Source organism: Patiria miniata, unplaced genomic scaffold (assembly GCF_015706575.1).
Source record: "Patiria miniata isolate m_02_andy unplaced genomic scaffold, ASM1570657v1 HiC_scaffold_15, whole genome shotgun sequence".
NCBI classification, from domain to species: domain Eukaryota; kingdom Metazoa; phylum Echinodermata; class Asteroidea; order Valvatida; family Asterinidae; genus Patiria; species Patiria miniata.
This window is the reverse complement of record NW_024037053.1, coordinates 1,414,276-1,441,846: the sequence shown is the minus strand read 5'-3', so window position 1 is coordinate 1,441,846 and position 27,571 is coordinate 1,414,276. Positions and strand designations below refer to the sequence as shown.

At 40.7% G+C, this 27,571-nt stretch overlaps 2 protein-coding genes and 1 long non-coding RNA gene across 6 annotated transcripts; 1 reads left to right on the top strand and 2 right to left on the bottom strand.

Moving 5' to 3' along the window:
- Window positions 1–366: 366 nt before the first annotated feature.
- On the bottom strand, window positions 367–14,956 carry LOC119722350 (trafficking protein particle complex subunit 13-like). Of its 4 annotated transcripts, none has more exons than XM_038192413.1 (12): window positions 14,913–14,956; window positions 13,373–13,441; window positions 11,877–11,985; window positions 10,618–10,833; window positions 9,384–9,456; window positions 8,457–8,501; window positions 6,486–6,494; window positions 4,597–4,730; window positions 3,561–3,768; window positions 2,730–2,830; window positions 1,654–1,804; window positions 367–1,012 (listed from the first exon to the last, which is right to left on the bottom strand). In XM_038192413.1, exons 1-12 carry the CDS (start codon window positions 14,953–14,955, stop codon window positions 908–910), a joined length of 1,263 nt encoding a protein of 420 aa, XP_038048341.1. In that variant the 5' UTR covers window position 14,956; the 3' UTR covers window positions 367–907. The 4 variants fall into 4 exon arrangements, with proteins under 4 accessions (XP_038048341.1, XP_038048342.1, XP_038048343.1 ...); XM_038192414.1 differs by having other exon boundaries at window positions 3,561–3,765; XM_038192415.1 differs by lacking the exon at window positions 6,486–6,494.
- A 610-nt stretch (window positions 14,957–15,566) lies between these two features.
- LOC119722349 lies at window positions 15,567–16,775 on the top strand. Its single transcript, XR_005270437.1, has 2 exons — window positions 15,567–16,578; window positions 16,614–16,775. It is a non-coding gene; the product is annotated as an uncharacterized LOC119722349 (long non-coding RNA).
- LOC119722348 (calreticulin-like) lies at window positions 16,757–27,359 on the bottom strand. The gene is made up of 9 exons (XM_038192412.1): window positions 27,137–27,359; window positions 23,576–23,677; window positions 22,511–22,714; window positions 21,957–22,051; window positions 20,911–21,120; window positions 20,577–20,690; window positions 19,718–19,861; window positions 18,603–18,695; window positions 16,757–17,333 (listed from the first exon to the last, which is right to left on the bottom strand). The coding sequence occupies exons 1-9, from the start codon at window positions 27,213–27,215 to the stop codon at window positions 17,079–17,081; spliced, it is 1,296 nt and encodes a 431-aa protein (XP_038048340.1). The 5' UTR covers window positions 27,216–27,359; the 3' UTR covers window positions 16,757–17,078.
- Between the last annotated feature and the right edge of the window lie 212 nt (window positions 27,360–27,571).

The following is a 27,571-nucleotide window of genomic DNA, read 5'->3' as shown; positions in this document are numbered from 1 at the left end:
CCATATTTATACATTATTAAATGATATTCCCACACACCACCACTTTCTTACAACAAAGAAAAATCGTACCAGTAAATTTATGTATAATCCTTCAAGAACATTAAAAAAAAATGAAGAAAATCACTCATGCACAAATAACGACAGGAAATTCCAATGTAAAGTCAGCCTTACACATTTTTATTTACATATATTTTTTCACAGAAATGTTACAATATATTCTATGGGTGGTGCAGTGCGTTAAGCACTCGCCTCTCACTGCTGTGACCCGGGTTCGATTCCCGACTTGGGTCATATGTGAGTAGAGTTGTTCATTGATTCTCTCCTGTGCCACGAGGCTTTTTCTCCGGGTTCTCCAATTTTCCTTCCTGCGGCAGCCTAAGGCGCCTTTACATGCATTCGGCTTGGCCACAATGTAGCTGCGTCCTTCGCAATTTAGTTTCTGCTGAAAGTAAGGACAATTAGTCTCCCGCAAAATGTTTTTTATTATTTATTATGAATAGATACATGTGTATAAATACGCATGAGATTTTTCAGACATATCTGAAATTAGACTTTTTGAATCTGACACAAAGAAATTATCAGCATAAAAGAAATGCATCTTTTACACTTTTACGCCAATTTTCAGACTTTTTTTACATTGCCAATCTCATCTTCAATAACTGTAAGGACAAGCATGGTTCAATTGGAGCAAACACAATTGTAAGCAACACTCCAGAGCTATAGTGTTGATACACCTAACCTTACAAGCGTACAAGGGAAAGCCTCATGCACTCTTTCGCCAGCAAATGCTGGAAGGATATTTCTTCAATTTGCCAGCAACGCATTGTGAAGTGGGGTGTATAAATAATTTATTTTTCAGCAGGAAATGCAGAATTTGGCTTTGGCAAAGAGCTGTAGGGGAGTTTATTCATGCACCGACAAGCTGCTCAGAGTAGACGAATATCTGGGCCACGTCATCATGCTCATACGTTCTCTTGAGGTAAGTGTCTGTTAGTCGCAAACCTGACACACTCTGAAAAGAAAAGGAGTCACAATTAAGAAATAAAATCCCTGTACATATTATACACATCCATTACGATACTTGTGCAATGCTGGACACATTCTTACCATTAAGGGCGTCGTTCGAAGTGGACAATCTTGGACACTAATGGACAATACAGGTGGTGTTATTCGTTGAGGCATATTTGCCAAAAGACACATGATCCTCCTGACAAAACGACGACTTTACCGGAAAAAATTATTAATGGGGGGGGGGGGGAGGGAAGGGGTGGTTGACTCCCCCAAACCCACACCCCCCTCTGGTGACACCCGTGTCTGCAGGAAGTATATACCTTATTCACGAGGAAGCCATGTTTGATCGTGTTCCCTGAATGTATTTTATAAATTGTCAACTGTTGAATGGGATGGTGCCAGACTATTTATGCATTCCAAGCCTCATTTTCAATTTCTTTTTCAATGCAGCTAAAAACATTAGCGTATGTGTCATCACAATTTTTTTATTATTCATCAGAGCAGACTGGTATTAATTTGTAATTAATTTTATTCATAGCTTTCATTTCTATTCGCAAGTTCCAAAATTGAAGATTTTACCTCGCTTTCAATTTAACATGGCCGACACGTGAATAAAGCCTATATACCAGCAGTACCACACACCTGTAATCCAGGGATTGTTGCCAGCAGAGTCAGCTCAATATCCATGCTTCCCCCTGGGCCCAGTTTGCCCAGCTGCCGGCCGGACACGCCCAGCCACATCAGTCCGTTCTCGGTGTTGTTCAGGACTAGCTTCAGGTCCATTGTGCGCTCACTGGAGGCGAAAAAAGAAATAGGAGTAAGTTTGCCGTTTCACCATGTGGCATCTCTTTTGTGAGTTTGTGTAGTAATGGAAGAACCAGCAGAAATTCAATGTTGCAGACAATAGGTTCCGAACATATTACGTCAAAGTATGACATGACCAACAGCCACCATTGCAGTAGGCAAGCGTTTGGTTAGCAACCACACTGTGCATTGTAAACTGGACAGTAGTTCTTGTTTTCACATAAACTAACCGCAAATTCTTTATCAAATGGCATAATGGTCACTACCTGTGCTGGTCACAATCATGCCGACCCAGCACTGGGTGTTGGCTCTGTGTTTTTCTCACAGTTTTTTGCCATCCGTCACAGCTTTGAAGACTTGCCTACTACCTACTGTGCGGTGTGCTATATGATCTTTGCCTACTGCAATCTTTGCCTACTACAATCTTTGCCTACTACAATGGCATGGACGAAGCCCACAATTTTACCACAAAGAAACTGGGCCTTGGAAAGTTAAAAAAAAAAACCACACATGTTGAATGTGGCCCTGATTCGATTAATCTACAAGATCAGCACCTCGTGTATGTGTCATGGCAGCTACATGCCTACTAGAATGCACATGTTGGCCTATGTTACCTGAGTAACGGTTTTCTAACCAGTATGTTTTTTCCACCAGTGCGCATGCACAATTGTTCTTTTCACTCAACTGTTAAAATTGTGCATATTAGGTCACGCCCTATTCCACTGCAAGATTCCCAAGGCGTTCTTTGCGTGCGGTTCGTCGACCGAGTCTGGTTCGTGGAACAGAACGCCTCTATCGGGACACTTGAGCTGATGCGTGAAATTACCCCTGCAAGAACATCTTGCACTATGTTTAGCAGCTCCAAACGTTGCGTTTGACACAAAGAATCCAAGATGTCTAAATACTTTTCTTACCAGCAGCTTGTGATTCTGCACTGGATCTGGAATGGTTTCTCTATGGTGATGGAGTCTGGTACCCCGGTCACGTTCAGTTTGACATCACCATACCCAGGGGCCTAAAATGAATAGGTCAAAACCAAGACATAATGTGAAAAAAGACTGGCCAAAAATTCACTTTCACAAAATCACTAGAGGCATGAAATGAAATTCGCATTAAAAAGCAAATAGTGCAATTACCAACTAATTCTGAACTGGTATGGGCTCCGTGCACAAGTTCTCCTTCACCGGCCAGAAAAGGAGAGTTGGGGGAGACCTAGACTGGTTTTGGTCCTTTCACTGGGCATTTTTGAATGATCCAAAGTTATCGGGGGCGGGATTAGTCTGGGAGACCATTGCAAGTTAAAATCGAACGTATTCGCGCGCCGATGACGCGTAATGCTCATGCGAAGACGCTGTGGCTAATAGGTGTTGCATATTCAGGAAGTCGTGAGTACTTTGCGCATGAACCATTACAGTCTGGTACGCTCACGCTGTGTGTCCCGTCCACGGAGCTCTCGAAAGGGTAAAAAAGCGCCCTCTTTTGTTGGCGCACGGAACCCATAACGGGACACACTTTAGGATAGAAATAAGTAACAAGTCTATGGCTTCATAGGATTCTGCTTTTATCAAACATTGGGGGTTTGCATATGAACTTGGGTCCAGATCATTTTGACTCACCCTGTAGTATGTGCGACACTTTGGCAAAATGAGACAGATCTGGGAAGAGGTCGAAATGAGGGTTTTGCGGGTATTAGGAAAGAGAGTACAATTCTCCTTACATTCTTACAATTCTCCTGCTATTCTTACCATTCTCTGTAACTGACTGGTCTGTAGCCGGCCTCTCTCTCCCATGCTGGTCTTCCAGACTATGTCCAGCTTGCCGATGTTGGACACCCCCTTGATGACGGCAGGCTTGTCGGAGCCCGGCAAGGGCTTGGCCTTCAGACAGTACAGGTACTGCCTGGTGTCTAGGGGGTTCAGGTAGCTGAAACTGCCAAACGTTGTTTCTGAGCTGCTGCCAAAAACAAGACACAGGAGTTGTAGTAATAGTAATATCTCAAAGTACAAAATTGTTGGGCACGTGTGGTCTAGCGGTAGAGCACAGGCCCCATGATCGTGGGATTGTGGGTTCGAGCCCCGTCGGCCATGCGTGTTGTGCCCTTGAGTAAGGCGCTTTACCTCAGTTACTCCTCTAAACCCAGGTGTTAAATGGGTACCGCATTATTCAATGCTGGGAAGGTAACAGACTCGCTGTGGAGGAGGTGTGGCAATCCTCCCACAGGAGCAGCATTACATTGAGTCTGGCCCAATCGTTTTGTAAGAGAGATGGGCAATCCGTTCCTGCGCAAAGTCCTCCATTATATCTTGAATGTGGCTTAGAGGGGTGACTACTGCCTCAATCCTGCAAAATCCTTCAGCAATCACTGTCAGTGTGTTGAGGCAGAGCCAGTGACTTCCTGGAGCAGTGCAGAGGATTTCAAGTATTTTTTAGGCCTAATCTTATGCACGGCTGAGAATAAACAACACAAGGTCCCGTCAAAGACCATGACACAGTGCATCCTCCAAAATCAGGCACACATGTTCGCCATATATCCTCAATGATGCAAAATCCTCCATTTTGCAAAGAGGATTGTGGAGTATTTGGGAAGGTTAGGGTTATAATAATGCCCCCTTCAAGTTAAAGTAGAACAATCTGTCATTTTGTTCCTGCAAGTCCTGAAGATGGAAGGATTATGGAGATTTCTGATGAAATTATCACAGGAGCTCGGGCTAATAATGCAAATTGTGAGTGGTTATCGAACAAGTTTGAATTTTCAGGACAAAGGCACCAGCCTACTGATACCTTTTGTTGTCTGGTTCTATCACGTTCAGTTCCTTGACTGTGTACTCGGCAGTGGGTTCCAGTAACACTCTTTCCATGACCATTGGTGACTGAGTGATGTTCTGTATTTGAGCTTCCAGGTACACCTCGTCGGACTTAGCAGAAACAAAGAGCATTTGTCCGGTGAAAATACGAATCATCTTTTCAAATAGTACAAAAGTTACATAATTACAGAATGGGATCAGACACTGATCTGTAATTGGGTGTGTTTGTTTAGCTCACCCAGGTCGACACAGGTTACGCCCCGTGTCATTTGATTAGCTCTGACGTCATTCTCAGGGCTCACCCAGGTCAGCCACCACAGAACCTGCTCGCGGAACAGAGTCACTGGTGGAAATACGTCACGCATGCATTGATCATTCCAAGAAACGGACAAATATGGCAGCTGGACAGCGGAAATCTCAAGTGAACTTGAAAATTAACTGCATTTGAAGTCTAAAGGTAATCATTTGTTGAGTTCATTGCGACTGTTGAGGCTGTAAGTCCAGCCAAACCTTTTTGAGTTTTGTCACTGACTGAAAAAAAAGAGTAAATCTCAAAGTAAGACCCAGTCCGAAACAGGGTTTTGTCAGTGGCTATGGCCACGGCTACGGGCATCACGTGAGGACCGTGATGGTCCGCGGTTCAACGTTCCATTAGTCCGGCGGTTGTGGCTAACCAGTCTGCCTTTACCTGAGTCGATCTGGGTGAGCTACTTAAACGCACCCTATAGTAAACAGGATAACACACACTCAACATCAAGCACAAGAAGAGAAGCCCCTACAATAAGTCATGATTTGGCACCCCAATATGGCCGCCGCCACATTCAGTCCATATAGTATAGCACAATATAATATAATTTGATGCAGAGATTTGTACACCTTTTAGGGCTCTCAAGATGACATCCTAGCGACTTATATTCACTAACATGACCACCGTCCAGTTGGTGTGTAGAGTCAGAGAAGGGGCAGCGCATTTGGAGTTGTGACTATCTCATGCTGGGTTAGTTAAATTCAATTTAATTTATTCATGCATGCACATTACAAGTTCTGCTTGCAATAGGTGCACTAACATATGCACTGTACATATCATCACCATTTTGACGAAGTGACAAATCTGTGAACGTGGCTGCAAAACCGAGTTTTGAGAAAATTGTGTTTGAAGTTGGTCGATTTTTCAAATTGCACTTTGGCTTATATTTCTCCCCCAGAATTGAAAAATATATAACTGATGCAATAGCGCAGTAGGTAAATAGCCCCCTAAAAGTTTCTGTTTACATAAAATCATGTTTCCTTAGAAGACAATAATTACTAAAGATATTCGTCACTTCGTCAAAACAGAAAATGCACTTCGTCACAAAAATGTAGCATATGTTGTACACAGCATGCTTGCGTATATAAAATGTATATATTTTAGAAAGCAGATTTGTCAAAATGCAAATCGTGGAGGCTTCGATATCATAAAGCTAAATATAGTGTAAAATCAATGAGACTATGCGACTTTATCAAAACGAAAAAGTGAGTTTGTTGCACTTTCATAGCTTTGTGTAATTAGCGTAATTAACGAAAGATGGAATTTTGCGTCTCAAAAATTTGGTAATCATTGTAGAGGACATCATAAAATGTTAGAATATCCAAAAATTTCAGATTGCTTAAAATCTCAGTTTTGGACGGATTCGTCACTTCGTCAAAAACGGTGATGATGTGAGGATAAAGATACATGTATGTGGCCATATGCAAACTGATTTTTTTTAAACAACTGATTTTTAAGCACCACACAGTGCGCACTATACCTAACACACGACGGGCACTTTGATTTTCGTCCTTATGGTTAATAACTAGCAAACTGTTACAATTAAGGAGCACACTTACTACATAGTCCTGCTCAAGCATACATACACACAACCAAGGTGTGCGGCAGTTCACGATGAATACATAGGCCACGGACAATGTCACATGCAGAACACATGTACAATTTGCAAAAAAAAATAATACGGTTAGCAACAATAGCAAAACTTCATCAACTACACGTACGATAAAATAAGATCAACATATTTTTGACAGTGAAACAATATTGCTGTCAACAAAAGAGTTATTAATCTATCTAATAAGTTGGCAGATAAATACATTTAAAATGTTTCGTTTATTTTATGAGAAATTCTTCATTGCATGTCTTTTATAAGGTAATATACAACATTTGCTTTTGCTGAATATTCAGAAATGGATGGATTTGGGGATTAGTATTTTATAGCAAATGTTGTGTCACTGACCTGTTCAAAGTTTTGTGTTCGTAGATGCTGGAAAACCAAGCAAAAACTTTTGTTCTTGCAGTCTGATTCCCTGATCCTACTTCAGATGAAAGGGAGCAATCTATTGACGTCGGGGAATTGTCAGGTCAGGGAACCAGACTAGCTGGCTTGCACCCCCATTCATGGATGTGCAACCGATTGCAAACAAAATGTGGACTAACTAAATTTGGTACATAGTAAATTAGGGGCAGTATTAAAAAAAAAGCCAGCTATTTTGCAATGATGGTTGGCTGACCATCGTTAGAAATTTGGAAATTGATACAAAATTTCCACTTTTCTTGAAAATGACAGCATACAAGGTGCCATGATTTCTCAGGATGCTTGAGCCTATTATTCACTTACAGTCAAGTAAGGTATTTCATAGTATCTTGGTAGTTTAGTTTTTTGATGTTTGCCAGTGCTGTATATTACCTTTAACATTGGCCAAAACAACATGTTCACTTAAGAAAACTTAAAAGAATTTATTGCAATACAATGACCAAGGGCAAAACCTTATAAACCAACTTGTAGACATGTTAAAGGGGAAGTAATTGAAAATGAGAATTAGTTAGGTTCTTGTTAGTTGTTCAAAGCAAATTAACAAAGCACGCATGTGCAACACTACCTTCACCATGCGTCTAACAGCATCGAACTTTCATGAAAAGCAAAGGTCAAAAATAGGGGGGAAATGTTTTTTTTTTAATGGAGTAAAAATTCTGTAATTATTTCATGACAATTTATTCATATCCAATTGATGCTTCAATTTCAAATCGGACTGAATGTCCATACAAATTTTGTATAGTGATTTTTTTTCATGGTGTACTTGCTTATGAGTTGTTCACTGTATTATTTACACACAGAATATAGCATCCTGCACTATAAATTTGTGTGTTTATTAATAACCAATTGAGAGATATTTTCAAAGAAATGAAAACATAAAAAAATGAAATATGAAACAAGGCAAATGAATCATGTTATGTAGAATTTTTGTACTTAAAATGTCAGTATATTCTGTTTATACCTTATACTTAGCTTCAATGCTTAAAACTGCATCTTGGCTCTCATGTTTTAAGCAATTTTGTGTGAATTCATTTTACGATTGGCCCCTCATTAAAATTGACAAATTGTTTTGAAGTAAAAATAAATAAAATATATAAAGAAAAACAGAAAAATAATCAAAAACTTACAGAACTATCAAAACAAACTATTAACTTTGAGCAATGCAACTGAATGGCAGATAATTTGGAAAGAAAATAATTTGGAAAGAAATACACAACCTGTGCAGACTAATCCAGTGTCCACAAGAAAATTGCTATGATGACACCATGCTCAAATGCACGTCGAGATTGTTCTTAAATTAATTTGTAGATACTTTTTGGCAAGTTGTACCCACACCGATGGAGCAAAAGAGCATTTGGTGACAGCATGCAACCTCTGCGTGTGGCCACCAGATTTAGTCAACATAAAAAAAGTGCATGCTCATTCGTCCACAGGATGAATATGAAACAGTGGGTGAATAAATGAATAGATAATGAATGTTGAGTTCAAAGGTTACCTCTGCATTGTAGAACTTTGTCTTGACATCTAGGGGTTTCAAAACCTGAAAGGAATTATTCAGTTAAAATCTTTAAGAAGCAGGGAGTCCACCTGAGTAAGCTTGCTTGCCTTTTTTTCCTCATGGGGCCTCAAAAACACTGAACTAGAGGGCCTGTGAAATTCCAAGAAATCCAATACTAAACTTTATATTACCCAAAATAATATTCCATATTGCAATGACCACGTCTTAACCCTAACCCCCTAGGCCCTTTTTGCTAAGAACCATCCTCAATCCTCCAAAATCCTCCAAATTTTTGCAACTCTGCCAAACATTTTCAAAATTGTCAGAAAGTCCTACCTCAAAATGCATTCATCGTCAATCCTCCAAAATCCTCCTCATCCCAAAATTTTGCACTCGTGTTTAAATGAAGGATAACCAACGCCACATCCTTCAAAATCATCAGACAGTCCTGCCTCAAAATGCATTCATCCTCAATCCTCCAAAATCCTCATGTGCTTCAATCACCATTCATCCTCAATCCTCCAGAATCCTCATTTGATTAAATCACCATTCATCCTCAATCCTCTAGAATCCTCAAAAACCGCCAGGAGGATTTTGGAGTGAGGTGGGTTAGGGTTAATTAAGGCCGGTTCATACTCGGCGCAAAAGCGAACGCAAACGTAAATTTGTAAAGTCAGGGCAAGTTTTCGCGTTGCGAATTCGCAAAAGTTGAACACATTTCAACTCTGGCAAATTTCGCAGCGAATGCTTTGTGACGTCAAATTCGCATTGCATTTGCATGAAGTATGAACCGGCCTGTAGACTTGGAGATAGAGGGGCTAATGCTGATAGGAATCATGCTGTTTGTGTTCTTGGGCAAGACACTTTACTACAATTGCCTCTTCCCACTCAAGGAGTACATATGGGTACCTGTGAGTTTCTCACCTGGAATTTAAAGAACTTTCTGAAGTACATGTTTTCCCCGGATGGTGTGGTGTAACTAACGGCGCAGACCAAACTAAAATAGCAAGAAGAATAAGTGGCGGTACAAGACTTTAAAATGCTAATTCTAAAAAAAATCAAGGTGAATGTCATCATCTTCCACTTATCTCTATCAAAGGTGCAGGTGCAATTCCAGTCCCAATTGGCAGTCTGTTTAATCCTCCCTCCTGCTATTTAAACAGTCACAGACAGTCAAAATGTCCATCCACGTCCCCTGCTATACTTTTAACACAGACCAGTCACCAGCAGTCAGATCATATGTCAAGCAAGCACTGTGACTAGTCAAACTCAGTCAACAGACCATGAACAGACAAAGCAGGCAAGTTGTGGGCACAGCTGGCTTATCAATTACCCACAGTCAAAGCAAAGCTGTATCGTACGTGTTACATTAACAGTCACAGCCAGTCAATCGTGCTTTATGTAGGCTGGGAGCTCTTAACTGTTGAAAACAAGTCAATGATTGATTTGACTGAAAGGACAACTTGGCACAGAATGTATGTTTGCATAGGAGGGTTAAAGGGACACTAGGTCCTGGAACAGCCCAATTGGGCTACAAAACGCGCTTTGAATGAGATGATGATAATCGGAAAGAACATTTAAAAGTAGGATATAAACACCCATATAACTAGGTTTCAAAACTGGGCGTTTTTGTGTTATTCCTGCATTATGCGTGCGAGAACGAATTTCAGGGTCCACTTTTGCGACCCCATCAATTCGAGCTGTTTGGATGCTAGTTGTGTATTTCATTCATAAAGTATTCGCCTTTTGCGGACGTTGAAGAAACCCCTTTTTTTTTGCATTGGTGATTCCCGAGACACACAACGTATATCGTATGCTGAGAACGACACGAAAAGCGTATTCGCACTCTGTCATGTCTGATGTAAACAAGCGATTGTTTTTCGTCTTTTCTCGGGAACGGTAAGACATTAGGTTGGTTTCCTTTCAACCAGATGTTTGAAATAAGCTAAGTAAACAATCCAAAACATAAAATTTTCGGGGATTTCAGGAACTAGTTAGTGCCCCTTTAATTCCCAACCAGAACACACATTGAGGCTGGCACATGTAAAACTCATTTGACGCATTTCAAATATTCAAACACTCAATTCAATCCAAATTTGAACAACCGAATACTATTTGAATACTAAATTATTAACAATTGCGTACTACAGGAACTCACATGTGTGTGCCGAGTTCTTTGACTTCATGGTGTATGACCTCATCGATGCACTGTGCTGGTGAGAGCTCGGAGTGGGGCGTCGTCCCCGAACCGGACAGAGTCAGTCGCTGCGAGCTGGTCTGCAGGTCTGTCTTGAGTTGGATTTCTTTGACGACGTGACTGCTGTCATTATGGACACTGACGTAGCTAGAAAAGGTCTCTCCTAGGTAGATGCTCCTATGGGTTAGAATAATACAATCATAATGAGTAGTCTTGACCAGATCCCATTAAAACGAGTCTCAAGAACTTGTTCTACATATTATTTTTTCACATGCTACATAAAAGACATACTTGGTTCTTCATTTGATACATCAATTTGTTTATCATAGTGATATTGCCATTCTGATGAGTACGGGCATTAACCCGAACCCCCTAGAGTATTTTGGATACAAACCATGGTAAATGCAGCAATATCTAGCACTTGTGAAAATGACAAGCCTGCTCATCAGTGTAGCAAGACCCATCAGGTCTCAAATCTCAAGGCCTAACTGTCTCAGAGTCTGTGGTCACTAGCTACAGCACGATACAACTGTGGCATTTGTTCAATGGGACTAGATCTCATTGGTTCAGAATAAGCCTCTGTACTGATGACGTCACACTTGGATTACGTGTGTGCTTTCCTATGGTGCTCAGTGGACCGTGGGCCCCCACTGGCTCCATAGGAAAGTGCACATGTAAACAAAGTGTGACGTCATCAGTACAGAGGCTTATTAATAATAATAATCAGCATTTAAAGAACGCTTTTATTAGTAAACTAAATCACAGCGCTTACAGTATTATTATTACCCCTGATCATTGGGCCAATTAAACATTCCAAATACCATCTCAGCTCCCTGGGGAGTATACAGCTCGATGCAGCCTGTTAGGCGCAAGCAAGCTTATTCAATCACAATAACCATCTCTGCCCTCACAGGTACCCATTTACTCCTGGGTGGAGAGAAGCAATTAGTGACAAAGTGCCTTGCCCAAGGGCACATGCACAATGACCCCGGCTGGACTCGAACCCACAACCTGCAGCTTTACCCACAGACCACGAATCCAGTGCCCTTAACCACGAGGCCACAGCACTCCACTTATTGGCCGCTTATGCACTGGTGTAGATAGCTCAATGCTAAGCAAGGTCCTGCTCAGCAAGGTCCCACAGACTTTTTGACCTGATGCACCGTGTTGTGTATCTGGCAGGGTTCAGGAGTTAAGGAACTGAACTGACATTTTCTCACCCAAAGTTCTGGGGAAGCATGAGTAGTTCCCCGACGCCAAAATGCTCCAAGCCAGCGGGCAGGCCCAGATGGGGAGAGATATCCCTGACCATGCTTCCTGATGGACCACCTAAGATGACAAAATAAAATCCATTAAACCTAACTCCATTTAGGTTTTGTTTTCGCACTCTGAAGAATACTAGTCTGAGTATCACCCATGGTCCAACGGAGCCTTCTCCGTAAACCAACGTCTGACATATGTGAGCAATGCACATTTTATGTGACTCCGCGTGCCAGCCAATCGGAGTCGGCTTTAGAAATTGTGACTTCATTTCAATCAGAATTATGTTACCGACATACATATCCTTGTAATTTGATTGGTGGAACTCACATCACGTGACATTCGTTATTACTCCCATTCACGCCGGGTCTCAAAAAGTACTATCCACCCATGGGGAATGGGAAATACTATTGAACAGTAAGGATCATTCTTGTTCCAAGACAAGGTATTTGTGTGCAAAGGCATGCTGGTGTGCACGTTCAGCGTTGCACGTATTGTTCCGAAGAGCCAGCGCTACAGAGTGGGGTTCAAACATGTTCGTGAAGGGGTGGTTAGGAAGAGAGAAATACATTTCCCATCAATTCTGTAGGGAAATAAAAGTTCATATCAAACGACAAGGATCTATATACAGTTATATAAAACAAATATTGAGTGGCTTTAAATTGTGAAATGGGAGGAATATTATCGCTCAGTAAAATCTGGACTTTTCCAGTTCACTCGGCTTCGCCTCGTGAAATGGAAAAGTCCAGATTTTACCTTGCGATAATATTCCTCCCATTTCACTCCGAGCCACTCAATATTTGTATAATGTGGACTACATTAAGCAGTTGATTGGTTAATTTGGCTGCCATGTTTTTTGTAAACAGCGAGTTACCAAAGACCCAACAGAAGTCGCCTCCTGGTTGGTCAGAATCTCGCAGTCATATTTTGTATAATTAATTGCCAAATCTGCTCGCATATCATAGACCCTTGCTGTGCAAGGGGATATTCCATAGACTAGATGAATACAACAGGAGCAAGAATCTTTTGTTCCGTATTCAGATCAGAAAATTAAAGGAAAACCCACAGCTGGTAGGAAAATGTAATCATAGAAGCAATAAAATGAAGAAGTCTTTTCAAATACTGTCCCAAAATTCACCAAATTTAGTTACCTCACATTTTGTTTGCAATTGTTTACACATGCATGAAGGGGTGCAAGCCAGCTAGTCTGGTTCCCTGACCTGACAATTTCCCGATAAATTGCTCTGTTTCGACTGAAGTAAGGTCAGGGAACCAGACTACACCGAACAACACTTTTTTCTTGGTTTCTCAATTATCCAAAAACACAAAACTTTAAACAGGTCAGTGTAACAATATTTGCTATAAAATACTAACCCCCAAATCCGTCTATTTCTGAAATTTACAGCAAAAGCAAATGTTGTATGTTACCTTTAACCACCAAGTCAATAGTGTTTACCTGCTAAATCCCTGGCTTCAAATAATACTGGATTTGTAGTGATGAATGAAGATTTGGTCAACCTCATGACTGAAAAGTGAAACACAAAAAAGAGGAAAAGAAAATTACGAAACACATTATTACGAGAGTTTGAGGAATTTGGATCCAAGCAGAATGTTTCCTAAAACTCAAGGCATGATGAAAATTGAACACTACACAACTTACTTGCAAAAAGTTTACTGTTGTTATGCATTCCTGAGGCATGCAGAATTTATGGAGAGAATGTTACAACCTGACACTGCATTTTTCTTCACATATCATCTCAATGAAGGTCAGTCATTGCAAAAATGATGATAAATGTATGTAAGACATGAATCTGGGACTGAAAGACATTTCCAGTTATGGTCTAATGCTGACGTAGCGTCAGGTTGCAACAATCTTTCCAAATTTATATGAGGCTTTGAAACAACCCCTACCACGATTTTGAAATTGGATGACGAGAAGTGAAGATATTTAACTTTTTTAAAGACAACACTAGCATAACTGGTGCTTTTTATGGACAAAAAATGCAGTACGGAATCTTATCATTTCTTTTGGTAATCCTTATCTTTAGGGGGGTCAGACAAGTCGACCGTTGAGACAACTCGACCGTTGAGACAACTCGACCGTATGTGCGATAAATGGAAAGACAAGTCGACCGTTGAGACAAGTCGACCGTTGAGACAAGTCGCCTCGCATGTTTTGGGGCCTAGTTTTGGGGATAGTACCGGGAATTTTGGACGGCGGCTGCGTTTTTTGTTGTATATAAGTTATAACAGAGCCGATATAGCGCAGCGTGATTGTCCGTGCACATCGTTCGTTTTTCCGGGGCCTGTGCGTGCATCCCCGGTCAACTTGTCCGTACCGTGCACGGTGACATCGTTTTTGACAGGCCTGTGCGTGCACTTATCCCCGGTCAACGTGGCCGTACCGTGCACGGTGACATCATTTTTGCCGGGCCTGTGCGCCCACTTGCTGGTTGCCGCGCCGGTCGACGTGCCCGCGTGCTACTCCTAGAAGAGCCTCATAGTTCTAGGAGTACCCGCGTGCTGGGCCGGGCCCAGTCCTCGCGGGCGGGGCGTGCCCGCCCGACGCGACGGCCACCGCGGTCCTGCCACATATTTTTGCAACTTTTTCCGCTCCACGTGTATTCCTTTCCATTAAGTCGAGCTGTCTCAACGGTCGAGTTGTCTCAACGGTCGAGTTGTCTCAACGGTCGACTTGTCCCGAGTCGAGTTGTCTCAACGGTCGACTTGTCTGACATTCATCTTTAGGACACCTTGTGTACATGCAGGGAGCTCCAACAAAAAAAAGGAGGGGAGCAAAAGTCGAAACACAATCCAACATTTCGCTGTTTTCAACGACAATCCCGCTAGGCGCTAATTTGCTGATCCAAAAAAACACTCAAGACTACAATGGAGCTTTACATGTGTGTTAAACCATGGAGCTATTTTATAGCTCCATGGTTGAACTATTCAAATTCATACCAGAATGATAAGAAACTGTAAAAAATCCAACCAACCTTTCAACGAAAGCAAATGTTCTTTTTCCCTGGGTGCCTCCATTTTGAAATGGGATTGATCATTCATAAACTTGTTCAAGTCCTCTGATATTTTAATGGGTCACTAGCACTGCAGCCTGCTGTACACGGATATTTCACAAGCTGATTGCATTGAAAGCGCACATGTATTTTCACAAGTTTAAATCCAGCAACCTGCACCAAACTTGAAGCTGGGTGGTGGGCGTTCCAAGGGCGGGATGGGGGGGGGGCGTAGAAAAGGCGTTTTATTCACGTTAACTTTCATAATTACAGAGCAATGGTTAGGCAGGGATTACATAAAGTGCAATCAATATGACCAGCATCCTTCAAATATAGGTGCAGTCTTTTGAAAATGTGGTTCACATTTATTTCCCCTCAAGATGACATTCGTGGCATTCATTCATACATCAACCTTTGGCAACTTTCGGTTCCTTCAGCCAGATCCATTTACATAGTTATTCTTAAACGGTAACTTTTTATGAAACAAAAAATCCCAGCCCGTCCCTCTTGAAAATGCACGACTTTTCCACCACATTAGTCCAGGAAAACCGTTAACCACTCCGCACCGTCTGCCTACATGTTGTGGAGAGCAGTAGGCTAAACATTTACGTCCACACACAACAAAATCAAAGAAGACAAAATTCTACTGGGAAATGGTGGGTCGATTTATTCAAGACAATTTTGAACTGCACATTATTTTCAGGAAACATGTTTTGATCATTTTTAACAAGAAATGACATTATGCATAGACGTCTACTTGAATAGATTAGGTGGACTTCTTTAATAAGGAAAAGAGCTCCCAAAACCACTGCAGCCATCTTGACCTGGTTCCCCGACTGCCTGATTGGAATAACACTGAAGCACATCTTCACTTCACAGGCACCTGTTTATTTTCTGTTTATTTTTAGTAATGTGAACTATTTTTTTACCTAAAGCCAACTTTTCACGAAAACACTTTGGACACAAATTTCTTGGTTTACAATGTTAGGTGAAGTACTTGTCAAGCTGGATACATGTACATATCAACGGAAAAATTAAAATGCCTTGATACTAATAATTTAGTAATAAAATATAAAAGAAAAACAATTCATTTCCTTCTCCCAAAGAATTAAAAATCATTTGACTATACCAGTGTAAAAAATGACAAAATAAAAGTGAAGGGCAGAAGTTTAGTGTCAAACAATTTCAGTTAAAAACAAAAGTGCTTCTCATCAACAGTTTCAATGTTCCCTGTTCGCATTAGTTAAGAAAATGAGGAAATGCATTTAAATGTATTTTTTTTAAAAGTGATATTCTAACAGGTACAACAGTTTTTACATGGACAAAACTTCAATACTTGCACCTATCATAAGGGAAAGTGGCACCATCATAGTACAAGTCCATCATGTTTTTGCACAAACATTGTGGCACGAAGTTAACGACTATGAATACTGAAATGTCACAACTTAATATACACTTGTACACCGTTTTTGAGACCAACTACATTGACACTACTAGTCAAATCGTGATTTCCGTTCGTGTAAGAAACAACAATCTGAATAGCTATCAAATATTGGAAAAAAAGTACCCCAAAAGACAATAATGACCGACAAAACCCTGTAAATCGTCGCGTCAGTGAAACAAGGTCGTAACTCCTTTCTGCTACAAAGTCGTATCTCGCGCTAATATGCTCCGTGCAACAAGGTCGTATCTCGACGTCCATTGACTTTGTGTACATCCAGGTTATTTTAAGTGAGATACAACCTTTTGACATTCTGAAACACGGGTTTTCAGTACGGCCCATTTTAGGAGATACGACCTTGTTGCATGGACACGACGAAATGTTGATCACTTCCAGAAAAAAAAGACGGAAAAAAAAAACCTCACCATGAAATTACTCATTGTGCTGAAGTTTCACACAAAAATTTGAGTTTCAAACCCTCACTTTTGTCTCCAGTTTTGCTTAACCTGGCTTCTGATCATTTACAACTCTTAGTGTTCAGCCTGAAAATCTTCTGACACCAGGGGCCTGAAATATCTTGAAGCCACACCAAGAACAAAGCAGAGGTTTGGAAACCATCTCGTATTGCAGCATAACTTAATTGTTTTCCACACTAAACTAGGTAACCTTAAAATATATCCCCCCTACCCCCAAATCTTGGCTGTATTTTACAATTCATCTTTCTTTTGTGTTTCTTCCTCTGCTTCCTCTGCATCCTCCGCATCGCCTTCCGGCATCTCGTCAGGTAGAACATCATCCCCTTCCTCGTAGCCTTCCAGGTCGTCCATGTTCATGCCAAACTCATCTTCTTCCTCCTCTTCGTCTCCTTCCTCGCCTTCTTCCTCTTTCCTCTTCTTCTCTTCTTCTTCTCGCTTCTTGCGTTCATCCTCGTCCTGCTTGTCCTTCATCTTCTTTTCGCCGTCCTGCAATGAGGAGACCACATAGGTTTATAGTGTTGAATGGTGCTGCTTTTGACAATGTGGGAAAATGGCTCAACATTGAAGGACATTCAAGAACCATTGCCACCATCCTCCAATGTTCAGTTGCGTTTGTTGCATACAGTGAAATCTCGTCAAACTCTGATAACTCAAAACAACTGTTAAGTCAAATAAAGAATTCATTCTCTTCAGTAGTATAACAATGATATATAAACCAGCTTAACTCAAAACTCTGTTTATGTCAAATTTTGAACCTGTTTCCTTGAGGTTTGACTTATCGAGTTTTCACTGCAGTTTTAAATTTTAGTTCTCTTTGTGTTTTACTGACTTAAATATAAATTTGTTATGGAATTTTTACTGATTGCACATAAAAGAGCCCATCTCATGTACATTTTAACGTGACATATAAAAATCTTGAATCTTACACGCAGATACTACATGGATATATGCACATCACCACTACAAATACTGGTTGACCATAAGAGCGTGTGGACTTGTTGGCACACCCTATGTGCCCTTGCTAAAGAAATCTACAGTACGTGCCAGTATTGAGAAGGCTAAATTACGTCAGATAGTGAAAACATCCCACTCTTTACACATCAGCTTTCATAAATATGAAACCATTTAGTACCCAAGACTCATTAGCTATAGCTCCTCTCAACTTATTTTGAATAAAAGCATAGTAAATTATACTGTTCCAAACTAGTTAACCCTAACCTTCCCAAATCCTCCAAAATCCTCTTTGCAAAATGGAGGACTTTGCAGGGTTGAGGCTATATGGCAAAAGTGTGTCGCTGATTTTGGAGGATGGACTGTGTCAAGGTCTTAGGCCGTACCTTATGTTTATACTCAGCCGTGCATACATTTAGGCCTAGCTTATACTTGGAAATACTCTGCACTGCTCCAGGATGTCACTGGCTCTGCCTCAAAATATTGACAGTGATTGCTGGAGGATTTTGCAGGCTTGAGGCAGTGGCCACCCCTCCAAGGACCACATTCAAGAAATAACAGAGGGTTGTACAGGATTGAGGCTGTATGCTATTTTTACATGGAGGCAGTTGGGATGATTTTGCAGGATTGAGGTTACATCCTAGCAAAAATGCCTAGGGAGTTAGGGTTAAATTAAATTTCATCAACTGAAGTGAAATTAATGTACAGCTAGACTTACAGCATCCAGCCCTTGAATGTCATGAAGAAAAAATACGAGAAACAAATTCCTACAGAAATAAAAGCATAATTGAAGAAGACAGGTACCTTTGTGGGTTTCCATAATTCATCTGCTTGTTTTTCTGCTTCTGCTACGTCATCTGTGATGAGGACGTTGTCAAAAATTGTGCCTGATTTTACCTGGGGAAAATCAAAGGGAAAACCATGTTAGAACAGAAGACAATTTGTTTCACCCTTAATTCAAGTATTAAAATAAGTTTCTTTTATTGCATAAAGTTCTTCTGTAGTGGTTCACTACATGATGCGAACATTTCTGCCAAACTTTTTCACATTGGAAGCTCCGACAATTCTTGAGATTGTGAGGGGGGGGGGGTGTTGGGTTGGGGGTGTTGGGTGGAGGGTTGGGGGGTGTTGGGTTGGGGCGCAGCCGGGGAATTATGTGACACGGCCAGTAACAGGAGCACATCAGAAGGGGAATCATGATAAAATCATCAGATTCATAATCCGGTAAAATTAATCATCATTTGTGCTCTGTATCTTGGCTCATCAAACGATTCAACTTGGTGAGCAACACAAAAACTCATTACATTTAAAAGCGGGCTGCATACCACATGTGGTTCTCTCCAGAGGTTTGGAAATACTAATTTGATGATTTTCAGATTGAGTATTAAGCTTGGTTCATACTATAAGCGAATTTGATGTCAAGAAACGTTCGCTGCGAAATTCGCCCGAGTTGGAATGTATTTAACTTTTACGAATTCGCAACGCGAAAACTTGCCATGACGTCACTAAGTCGCGGTCGCTTTCCCGCGGAGTATGAACAGGGCTTTTTGCGTAACCCAGTGTACATGATATCGAAACATTCAAATGCTACTCACCGTGTTCTAAAATACAAACAAACATACACTAAAAATGGATGTTACATTACCGTCACATCACACCATGTTACCATACTCGTTATTCAAAGTTCTCTAGCTCCTATTTCACCTCAAAACAGATAGCTCAAACCATAATAGGCCATTCCTTACTCGTCAAGTAAGAAATGTAAAGTTGAGTTGGTGCTATTCCAAGACATCTGTTCATGGATATCAAATCTTTCAAAACAATGTGATATTTCACTTCCATTTACAGGAAAAAATCAGACCAAGTGACTGTCCTAAAAAGTAGACAATCTAGTAAAAGAACAGCGCTCAGCAACATACCTGCCATAAATCAAATCCTATTACGCCAAAGTCTTTGTAACTGTAAAGTGATTCGTCTGCTTCGTACTCGGGGTTGTCGATTTCTGGATGCACCCATTTGCCTTTGTAATCTGGGTTATCAATCTGCTTGGGTTTCCATTCGCCCTAGACAAAGCAAAAACATCAATAATAATAATTTATTCTTAATAAAGCGTTTTACATTAAAATCTCACCACGCTTTACAAAACATCATAACACAAAAAAAAAATCATAAAAAGTAAATTAATTAAAAACTAGTAGTTAATAATAATAATACCTTTTAAAAGAAATGTCTTAAGGCCGGTTCATACTTCATACGAATGCGATGCGAATTTGCTGCGAAAGCATTCGCTGCGAAATTTTCCGAAGTTGAAATGTGTTCAACTTTGTTGGGAATTTGAAGCATGAAAACTTGCCCTGATGTCACAAATATGCATTCGCTTTCGCGCCTTTAAACCGACCTTTAAACTGTGATTAAAAAATTCCTGATTTCTTTCTCAAAAACGCTGGAAGACTGTTCCACAGAGAAGGTGCACAGATGGTAAAAGCACGATCATGGTATGCTTTGCCAGGCTTTGGACAAACCTTAGAATTGTTGAGCTTAACCCCATCACAACTTTTATTGTGAATGTTGGACACTCCCTTTATGATAAGCAACACATGCCATTGCTCAATCCAGCAATGTTGCTTCAAGCACGTTGCGGTGACTTCAACAGAGCGTCTGACAGCCCTAACTAATTAGGTTGAAATGTTGCTGTTGATGAACTGCTTTTCATCAGCTAATTTAATCAAGTAAATAAAGAGGAGATAAAAAAGTAAGTAAATCAAAAGAGCATTATACCTGGTATTCTGGGTTATTAATTGTTGGTGGTTCCCACTCTCCGTCCATCTCATCGTCCCAGTCTTCTGGCTTCTCGGCGTCTGGGTCTGGGATGAACTCTGGCTTGTCGTAGTCCTGTGACGACAGAAGACAATAAACAATTCGACTGATTACAAATCACAAAGACAAGAAACAAAACCCAACTCACTCCAACACTCCAAAAGTACCCAGTGGGTGTGTAAAATAATTGGATCCTGTTGGATTGAGCAGGGTTACGTTTAAATTTGCTACGGAATGTTATAAGTTTTCTATTTCTTGCTCTTTTTAAATTTTTTTTTGGTTCAATGATTCTTACGTCTGGTTTAGTATCATCAGGGTCGTCAATTTTCTCCCTCTCGTCCCAATCCTCCGGTTTCTTGGCCTCAGGATCCTTGATCTTCTTGGGCGGCAGGAAGTCCCAGTCGTCTTCAAGGTTGCCCTTCTGTACCTCCTTGTTGTCGATGCGGACTTCGTAGGTGTTGTCCGGCCGGACGATCAGCGTGTACAAGTGGGTGAACTCATCATCCTGTATAAAAAGCAAAGTGAGTTCCAAAACTTGAGTTTCGAGGGTTTAGGGTTCTAATTCGTCACCCTGCATGAAAAGCAGAGTTCGAGCAGCCTTGTATTTATCTCTCAAAACTTGAGTATCCAGGGTTATGAGTTCAGCTGTTGGAGTAGTGTGTTGTGTCCAACTTAGAAGCCAAAAAAAGAGGAAACTCCAATCTCTACAAGACTTTGAACAGTGTTTTTTAATTTTTAATGGCATAAGTGTGAAGTGAAAACAAGGAATTCAGCTGATCCAAGGAATAGTTGCATGCCTGTGTGTCCATGAGCAAGGCATTTAACTCTCACACTTTGCATTCTCTGCCTATGATGACAAATGCTGGAGAGTAACGTTGAAGTATTCACATCTCATTCTGAGGAAAACAGGAATATTATGTTGTTTTCTTCTTTGGTTTTGAGGGGGGTTTTAAATAGATTTTTTCCACTTAGATCAACCACTTAAAAATAAAATACTTATGAACAAGTTTTCTACATGAAATCAATACTTGAAATTAGCTTCACAACATTCTTGGACACAGGTTGACCTTTAAAAACAAAGTTTGTGTTGCACATGTACATGTTCATTTTATTCATAAAGCAATTATTTCAATGCGATAAAAAGCTGATATGAAAGTGCTAATAAAAACTGACTCACCATTTCAGTCAACCACGTCTTATTAAGTTCCGTGTGTTTACACAGGGATATCGATCTCATTTGCGATAAGATTTCACACAATCGATCACTTTTATTTATATAAAAAAAAATCTCACTCAATCACTAGCATTAATATCAGCATTGATTCTCAAACTCATTCATACCTTACACCTGATGTCTTTCTTCGTGAGCAGGTTCTTGCCCTTGTAGTTGAAGATCACATGGACTTTCTTGGTGCCTGGCCCACAGATGTCAGGCCCTGTAGGAGGCAAAAGCCATAACGGTGCTTAATTAGCAACGGCTGTTTACTTTCTTGTTTAAAGGGAATATACAACATTTGCTTTTGCTGTAATTTTCATAATTGGAGTTAAGTATTCTATAGTAAATATTGTTACACGGACTTGTTTGAAGATTTGTGTTCGTAGGTGCTGGAAAAACCAAGAAAAAACATTGATGAAACGAAGCATGCTAAGCATGTTTCGCTAAATTTAGGCCAAAACCAGAGAAATTTGGCCCAACATATATATTTGGTGATCAGAATTAGGCTAATCATCAGTGATCTCAGCCCCGAAAGATGGTTAATTGTATTAAGCCATTTCATCACTTCACCATCACTTCTTGTACATGTAGACTGAAATTAGCTTTAACAAGTGCATTACAGCCCATCAAATCCCAGTAATGTGTGACTTTGTATAGGACTATCTTGGCCAAAACCTACCAAACATAATATTGTAAGGGGAGTCGCCGTGCATGTCCGTCTGATCCAGATCGCCGGGGAACACCTTGACGTAGCCGCCCCCGCAGTCAATCTTCTGCTCGTGCTTGACGGCAAACTGGATGACCAGGTCTTTACCCTCGTTACTGAAGGAGTCAAACTTGCTGGAGAGGGCGTAAAATTTGGCGTCCTGACTCGTCTGGATACCTATAGTGATCAGGCAAAGTTTTTAAGTATAAGGGTTTTTGTCCTCTTTTCTAGAAAGATAATAGAACAGTGCAAAAAATGACACAATCATTCAAAGCCGATTGGGTTTTAACAAAGGTTGCTTTCTAACTCATCTTTTATGTCCTTTACCCTAACAAACCTGAATCCATCAAAATCCACACCTGTTTTTGGAGTATTTCAGCGGATTCAGGATACCTCTATAGTGAAAAAGTTGGGGGTTTTGATGGATTCAGGCCAGTAAGCCTAGAGGTACTGCAGGATTTTGATGGATTCAGGATACCTCCATGTTGAGCAGTTGGGGGACTTTGATGGATTTAGGATCTCGACAGTTTAACTCCTTGGCTATATGTCTGGTGTGTATGAGGTATATCACATACTGGTGGATTCTGATGGACTCAGAACACCAACATTTTTTGGCATGACAAAATTTATGATTTTGGCGGAGTCCGGATATTTTCTAGTAAAAGTGCTCAAGGGTTAAGGATTAAACAACAAAAAACACCCAAACCCCTCAAAAATGGTGATCAGATGATCAGAAAGTGGCTAAACATCAGTGGTTCTCAGCCCGAAAGATGGTTTATTTACAAAGCCATTTCATCACCTCTCCAAATTAAACCATTTTTTAAGCTGTTGTTCACCATGTTATGGGTCATTCTCCACCCAAACATGTTAATTAAATTATGTACATTGAGTAATCAAACACCACATACAGTTGTTACCATTTTAAGTGGACATCTTCATGTGTAGTAGCTCAGTATCGTAGCAAAGGAAGAGTCGCCAGAAGACATTCGGTTTTAATAGAAAATTCCATTGAAAAAAAGACAGTAATTTTTAACTAACCCTTGTCTTTCTCCGCATCGTTGTAAAATTTCCCTGCAGATAACTTGAACTTGCCAAGGTCGTCTTTGTGTTCGGAGTTTACCCATCTCTCTGCCCAGTCATCTGAAACAATAGACATCAAATGAATGATGATCAGCAAGATTAAAACTTAGACACAACTGTCTTGTGCTAATAGATTGGGTGAGATGGACATCTGGAGTTACCAAACTGGAAAACAATCGGTCATCGTGTAGTTAAGGACACCTCTTTTTCTACAAGTTCCGTTCATAAATGAAAGCCCTGCCATCTCCACAAAATTAAGCTAGCTGATATTCAACATAGTATCTTACTTCTTAGCGACTATTTAGATGATTCCAAACACATACAGTGACTTTTTTCTGCTTGTATCAAAGCCAAATGTTTAGGTATTAAAGTCCCAAAACCTTTAATTTTGTTTTTGTTCTCTTATATGGAACAGGGTCCTTAACTACTTGAATCCTAAACAATGGACAACCTAAATTCAGGCATTTAAAGCTTTGCAAGACTTTTTTTTTATAGGACTTCAGTCTTTTCAATTACTAATGGCAAAAGTGTGAAGTGAAAAACAAGGAACTCAACTGATCCGAGGAACGGTCATGACGGTTGTAAGGTGAACAGGATAAAATGGAATATTTATAAGGGCCTAAGTAGGCACAATTGCAGAATACCCTGCCACTTTTGATCCCACCTCGTAGCCGGCTACATGGATACGGAGGAAGTATAAAAAAAGACGAATTCAATCCTTATTTGATTTTGACTGAAAGACTACTTGGCACAGAATGTATGTTTGCATAGGAGGGTTAATGTGATATTTTTAAACACCCCGTCTCCTGTGCCCGCACCATTTGTAAAGGTTCCTTTTGATGGGCACACAGGCATTTTCTCATTTTAATATTGGAGGGTCATGTAGTGTAATGCTAAGCATGTTTTGCTAATTTAGGCCACAATGTACATGTAAGCTAGGAAACCAAACGCAACAAACAGCTGTTCGAATTTGGACCCATATATTTTTGGTGATCAGAATTAGGCCAATCATCAGTGGTCTCAGCCCCGAAAGATGGTTAATTATATTAAGCCATTTCATCACTTCACCAGCCCTTCTCACTTTATGTTAAATTAAGGCAGTGGATATTTTGCCGGAGACGGCAAACCTTCAGTAAACGTTAGTTTGCCGGATATGCACTGAACATGCGCAGTTACTGTTTTTTCGTACTTCACAAATTTTCCGGTGACAAATTTTAGTCTGGCTCCATGCCAATATTATCGTTGTATTTTTGTATTTACAAGATGGGAATCAGACCATTTTATAATTTCGGACTTTATTTTTTTCCTTTAAAAAAAAATCCTCCAGAGCCACAAATCTGAAAAAGAAAAAGTAATACTCTGCAATAAAATGTTTGAGACATATTAAAATAATAAAAGAAGAATATTCTTATTTATTTGGGGATGGGAAAAAAACCCTTGGAATTGTGGCGGGGATCAGGATTCGAACTCGGGACATCCCACTCTCTAGAGCCATTGCTTAACCACTGCACCGACTGTGCTACACAATTTTGGTGGGAATTTAATACATGTTATAATTCAGCCCTATCTTAAAGAGTACAGCGCCCTCTGTTGATATGGATTGCCGCCGGCAAACCTTTAGTAAACGTTAGTTTGCCGGTGTCGTGCCAAAAACCGTCCGGTGCCAAATAGTGTCCGCTGAGCATGCGCAGTAGGCGCCAGACACTATTTGGCATGTAATACATGCCAAATAGTGTCCGGTGCCAAATAGTGTCCGGGCGCCGTCGATCGAGCAAGAACAAGGGAGCACGTCCTGCCGGACGGCATATTGAGTTGGAAAAATCGGACAGTATTTTGCAGGAAAAATCGGACAGTATTTTGCAAGGGGGAATCGGACAATATTTGGCAGGGCGGGGAATCGGACAGTATTTTGTTGGCAGGAAAAATCGGACAATATTCAGTGGCGGGGGAATCAGACAATATTTGGCAGGGGGAATCGGACAGTATTTAGCAGAAAAAATCGGACATTTTTTCACAGGGAAATCAAACACTATTTGGCAGGGGGAATCGGACACTGTTCAGCAGGAAAAATCGGACAGTATTTGGCAGGAAAAATTTGACAGTATTTGGCAGGGGGGAATCGGACAATATTTGGCAGGAGGAATCGGACAGTTTGGCAGGAAAAATCGGACAATTTTTGGCAGGAAAAATCGGACAGTATTAGGTGGGAGAAACCATAAAATATAACGTTGGTTATAATGCTACACACAGCACAGTACTACTACACACACTTCACACGGCGTTAGGCCTACGTACTGCACGCCAAACAGGTGAACTGACGCGAACATTTTGCACAAATATAATGTTTAAACTGTTAGGGAAACCAAGTCAAATAGTTATCACAGATAACAAGGAAAACGTTAAAACAGATTGTAAAAAGCAAATTCATGTGAAAAGAGATCTTTTCCATACGATGCATTGACAGCTCGACAAGGCATTCAATAGGATGCACGCTAAGCGCGGACACTATTTGGCAAGCGTCCGTAAACAATGTGACGTCATAGACGCATGACCAATCAGATCGCATTATGGTAATTAGCGGACACTATTTGGCACCGGACGGTTTTTGGCACGACACCGGCGTTACCTCCGGCAAACATGGCAAAATATCCACTACCTTAATTTAAATCTTAGAGCAAGGAACAGAAAATGAAATCGTGATGAAATCAAGTTTAAACGATAATTAACGTTGTCATGGTAGTGATGAAAAAGAAAATATGAAATAATAACCCAGTGTTCTCCAACTTTGAAAATTAAAGGTTGGCGCTGGTGTTGGCGGGGACTTCTGCGAGCGCGGAGCGCGAAGCCCTTACGGCGTGGGGTCCGGGGCCCGCCTTAAGGGCCCCGGGAAAAATTTGGATTCTAGATGCTCTGTGGTGCAATCTGAGGCGATTCCAGGCCAGTTCCCCCGATTTTTTTAGGCTGGGATGACATCGAAATACATTGTTAATGTGTGGAAAAACAACTGAAATCAATTATTTTTGTTGTAAATGTACACTGTAGAGTCAAAAAAATTAAACCTGGCGGCAGAATTTTAAAGCTTGGCGGGGACTTCTTAAACATGGCGGGCGCCGCAGAAAGCATGGCGGGGCGCCAGGTTTGTTCTACATGTTGGAGAACACTGTAACCAGTTTTTTAGAAGAATAAAATTGTAATTATAGAAACTGGAGCAAGGGAAGTGGCCCGTCTTCAATCCTCCTGCTAAACTTTAAAAGGAAAAATGAACATTAATTTGATCAAACCTGAAAATGGCAGAATATTATTTTCATAGTCATTGAGTCATTCTCATTATCTGCTCATGATATTGACATATTAACAACAAAATATTCAGGACCACTACGACAAAGGCAATCAATACTGGTGTATACCCTATATAGCAATCATGAAAATATGCAAGATGCAAAAATTACAACCAATGTATTTGAGCAGAAGATGCGACGCAAAATTATTTTACCTCAAGAAAAAAAATCATTAACTTACCGTCAAATTGCTCCTGAAAGAAAACAGTTGCACTAGACAGTGACACAAGGGCGCAAACTACGCAAAGTAAAAGTTTCATGGTGTTTTTGGCTCGAGACGTCTCTCCTGAATAACAGAAACTCAGCCCCTTCTCCCCTTCTGTCTGCGTGTAAAGTGATGCGGATTTCGGAAAGATCGCTCACCGGTACGTTTGTGTACACGTACTGCAAGCGAATGCAACACACGTGAACTAGCCGTCCAGATGGCTAGCTCTGATTGGTAGACTGGCGGAACTGTGAAGGGCACAGGCCAATCACAGCGGACCACGCGGTCCCTTATCTGGGCTTTAAAAACAGCGCCCTCTCGCATGCGGTGGATATTGCGCGTGCACGTGTTTATTAGCCTAATCACAATTTTCTTTCGTTTTATTCAACTTTAATATTATTATAATGTACA

Bases quoted from the DNA above. Each gene is read 5' to 3' on its own strand.
- LOC119722350 (XM_038192413.1), bottom strand. From the start codon at position 14,955: ATGGAGGCACCCAGGGAAAAAGAACATTTGCTTTCGTTGAAAG. The intron at 8,502-9,383 runs GTGAGAAACTCA...AATTCCTTTCAG, and splicing joins GAAAGTTCTTTAAATTCCAG to GTTTTGAAACCCCTAGATGT. The intron at 2,831-3,560 runs GTAAGAATAGCA...TATTCATTTTAG, and splicing joins CCAGTCAGTTACAGAGAATG to GCCCCTGGGTATGGTGATGT.
- LOC119722348 (XM_038192412.1), bottom strand. From the start codon at position 27,215: ATGAAACTTTTACTTTGCGTAGTTTGCGCCCTTGTGTCACTGTCTAGT. The intron at 23,678-27,136 runs GTAAGTTAATGA...CTATTGTTTCAG, and splicing joins CTTTCAGGAGCAATTTGACG to ATGACTGGGCAGAGAGATGG. The intron at 18,696-19,717 runs GTATGTTGCTGA...GATTTTCCCCAG, and splicing joins TAGGATTTGATTTATGGCAG to GTAAAATCAGGCACAATTTT.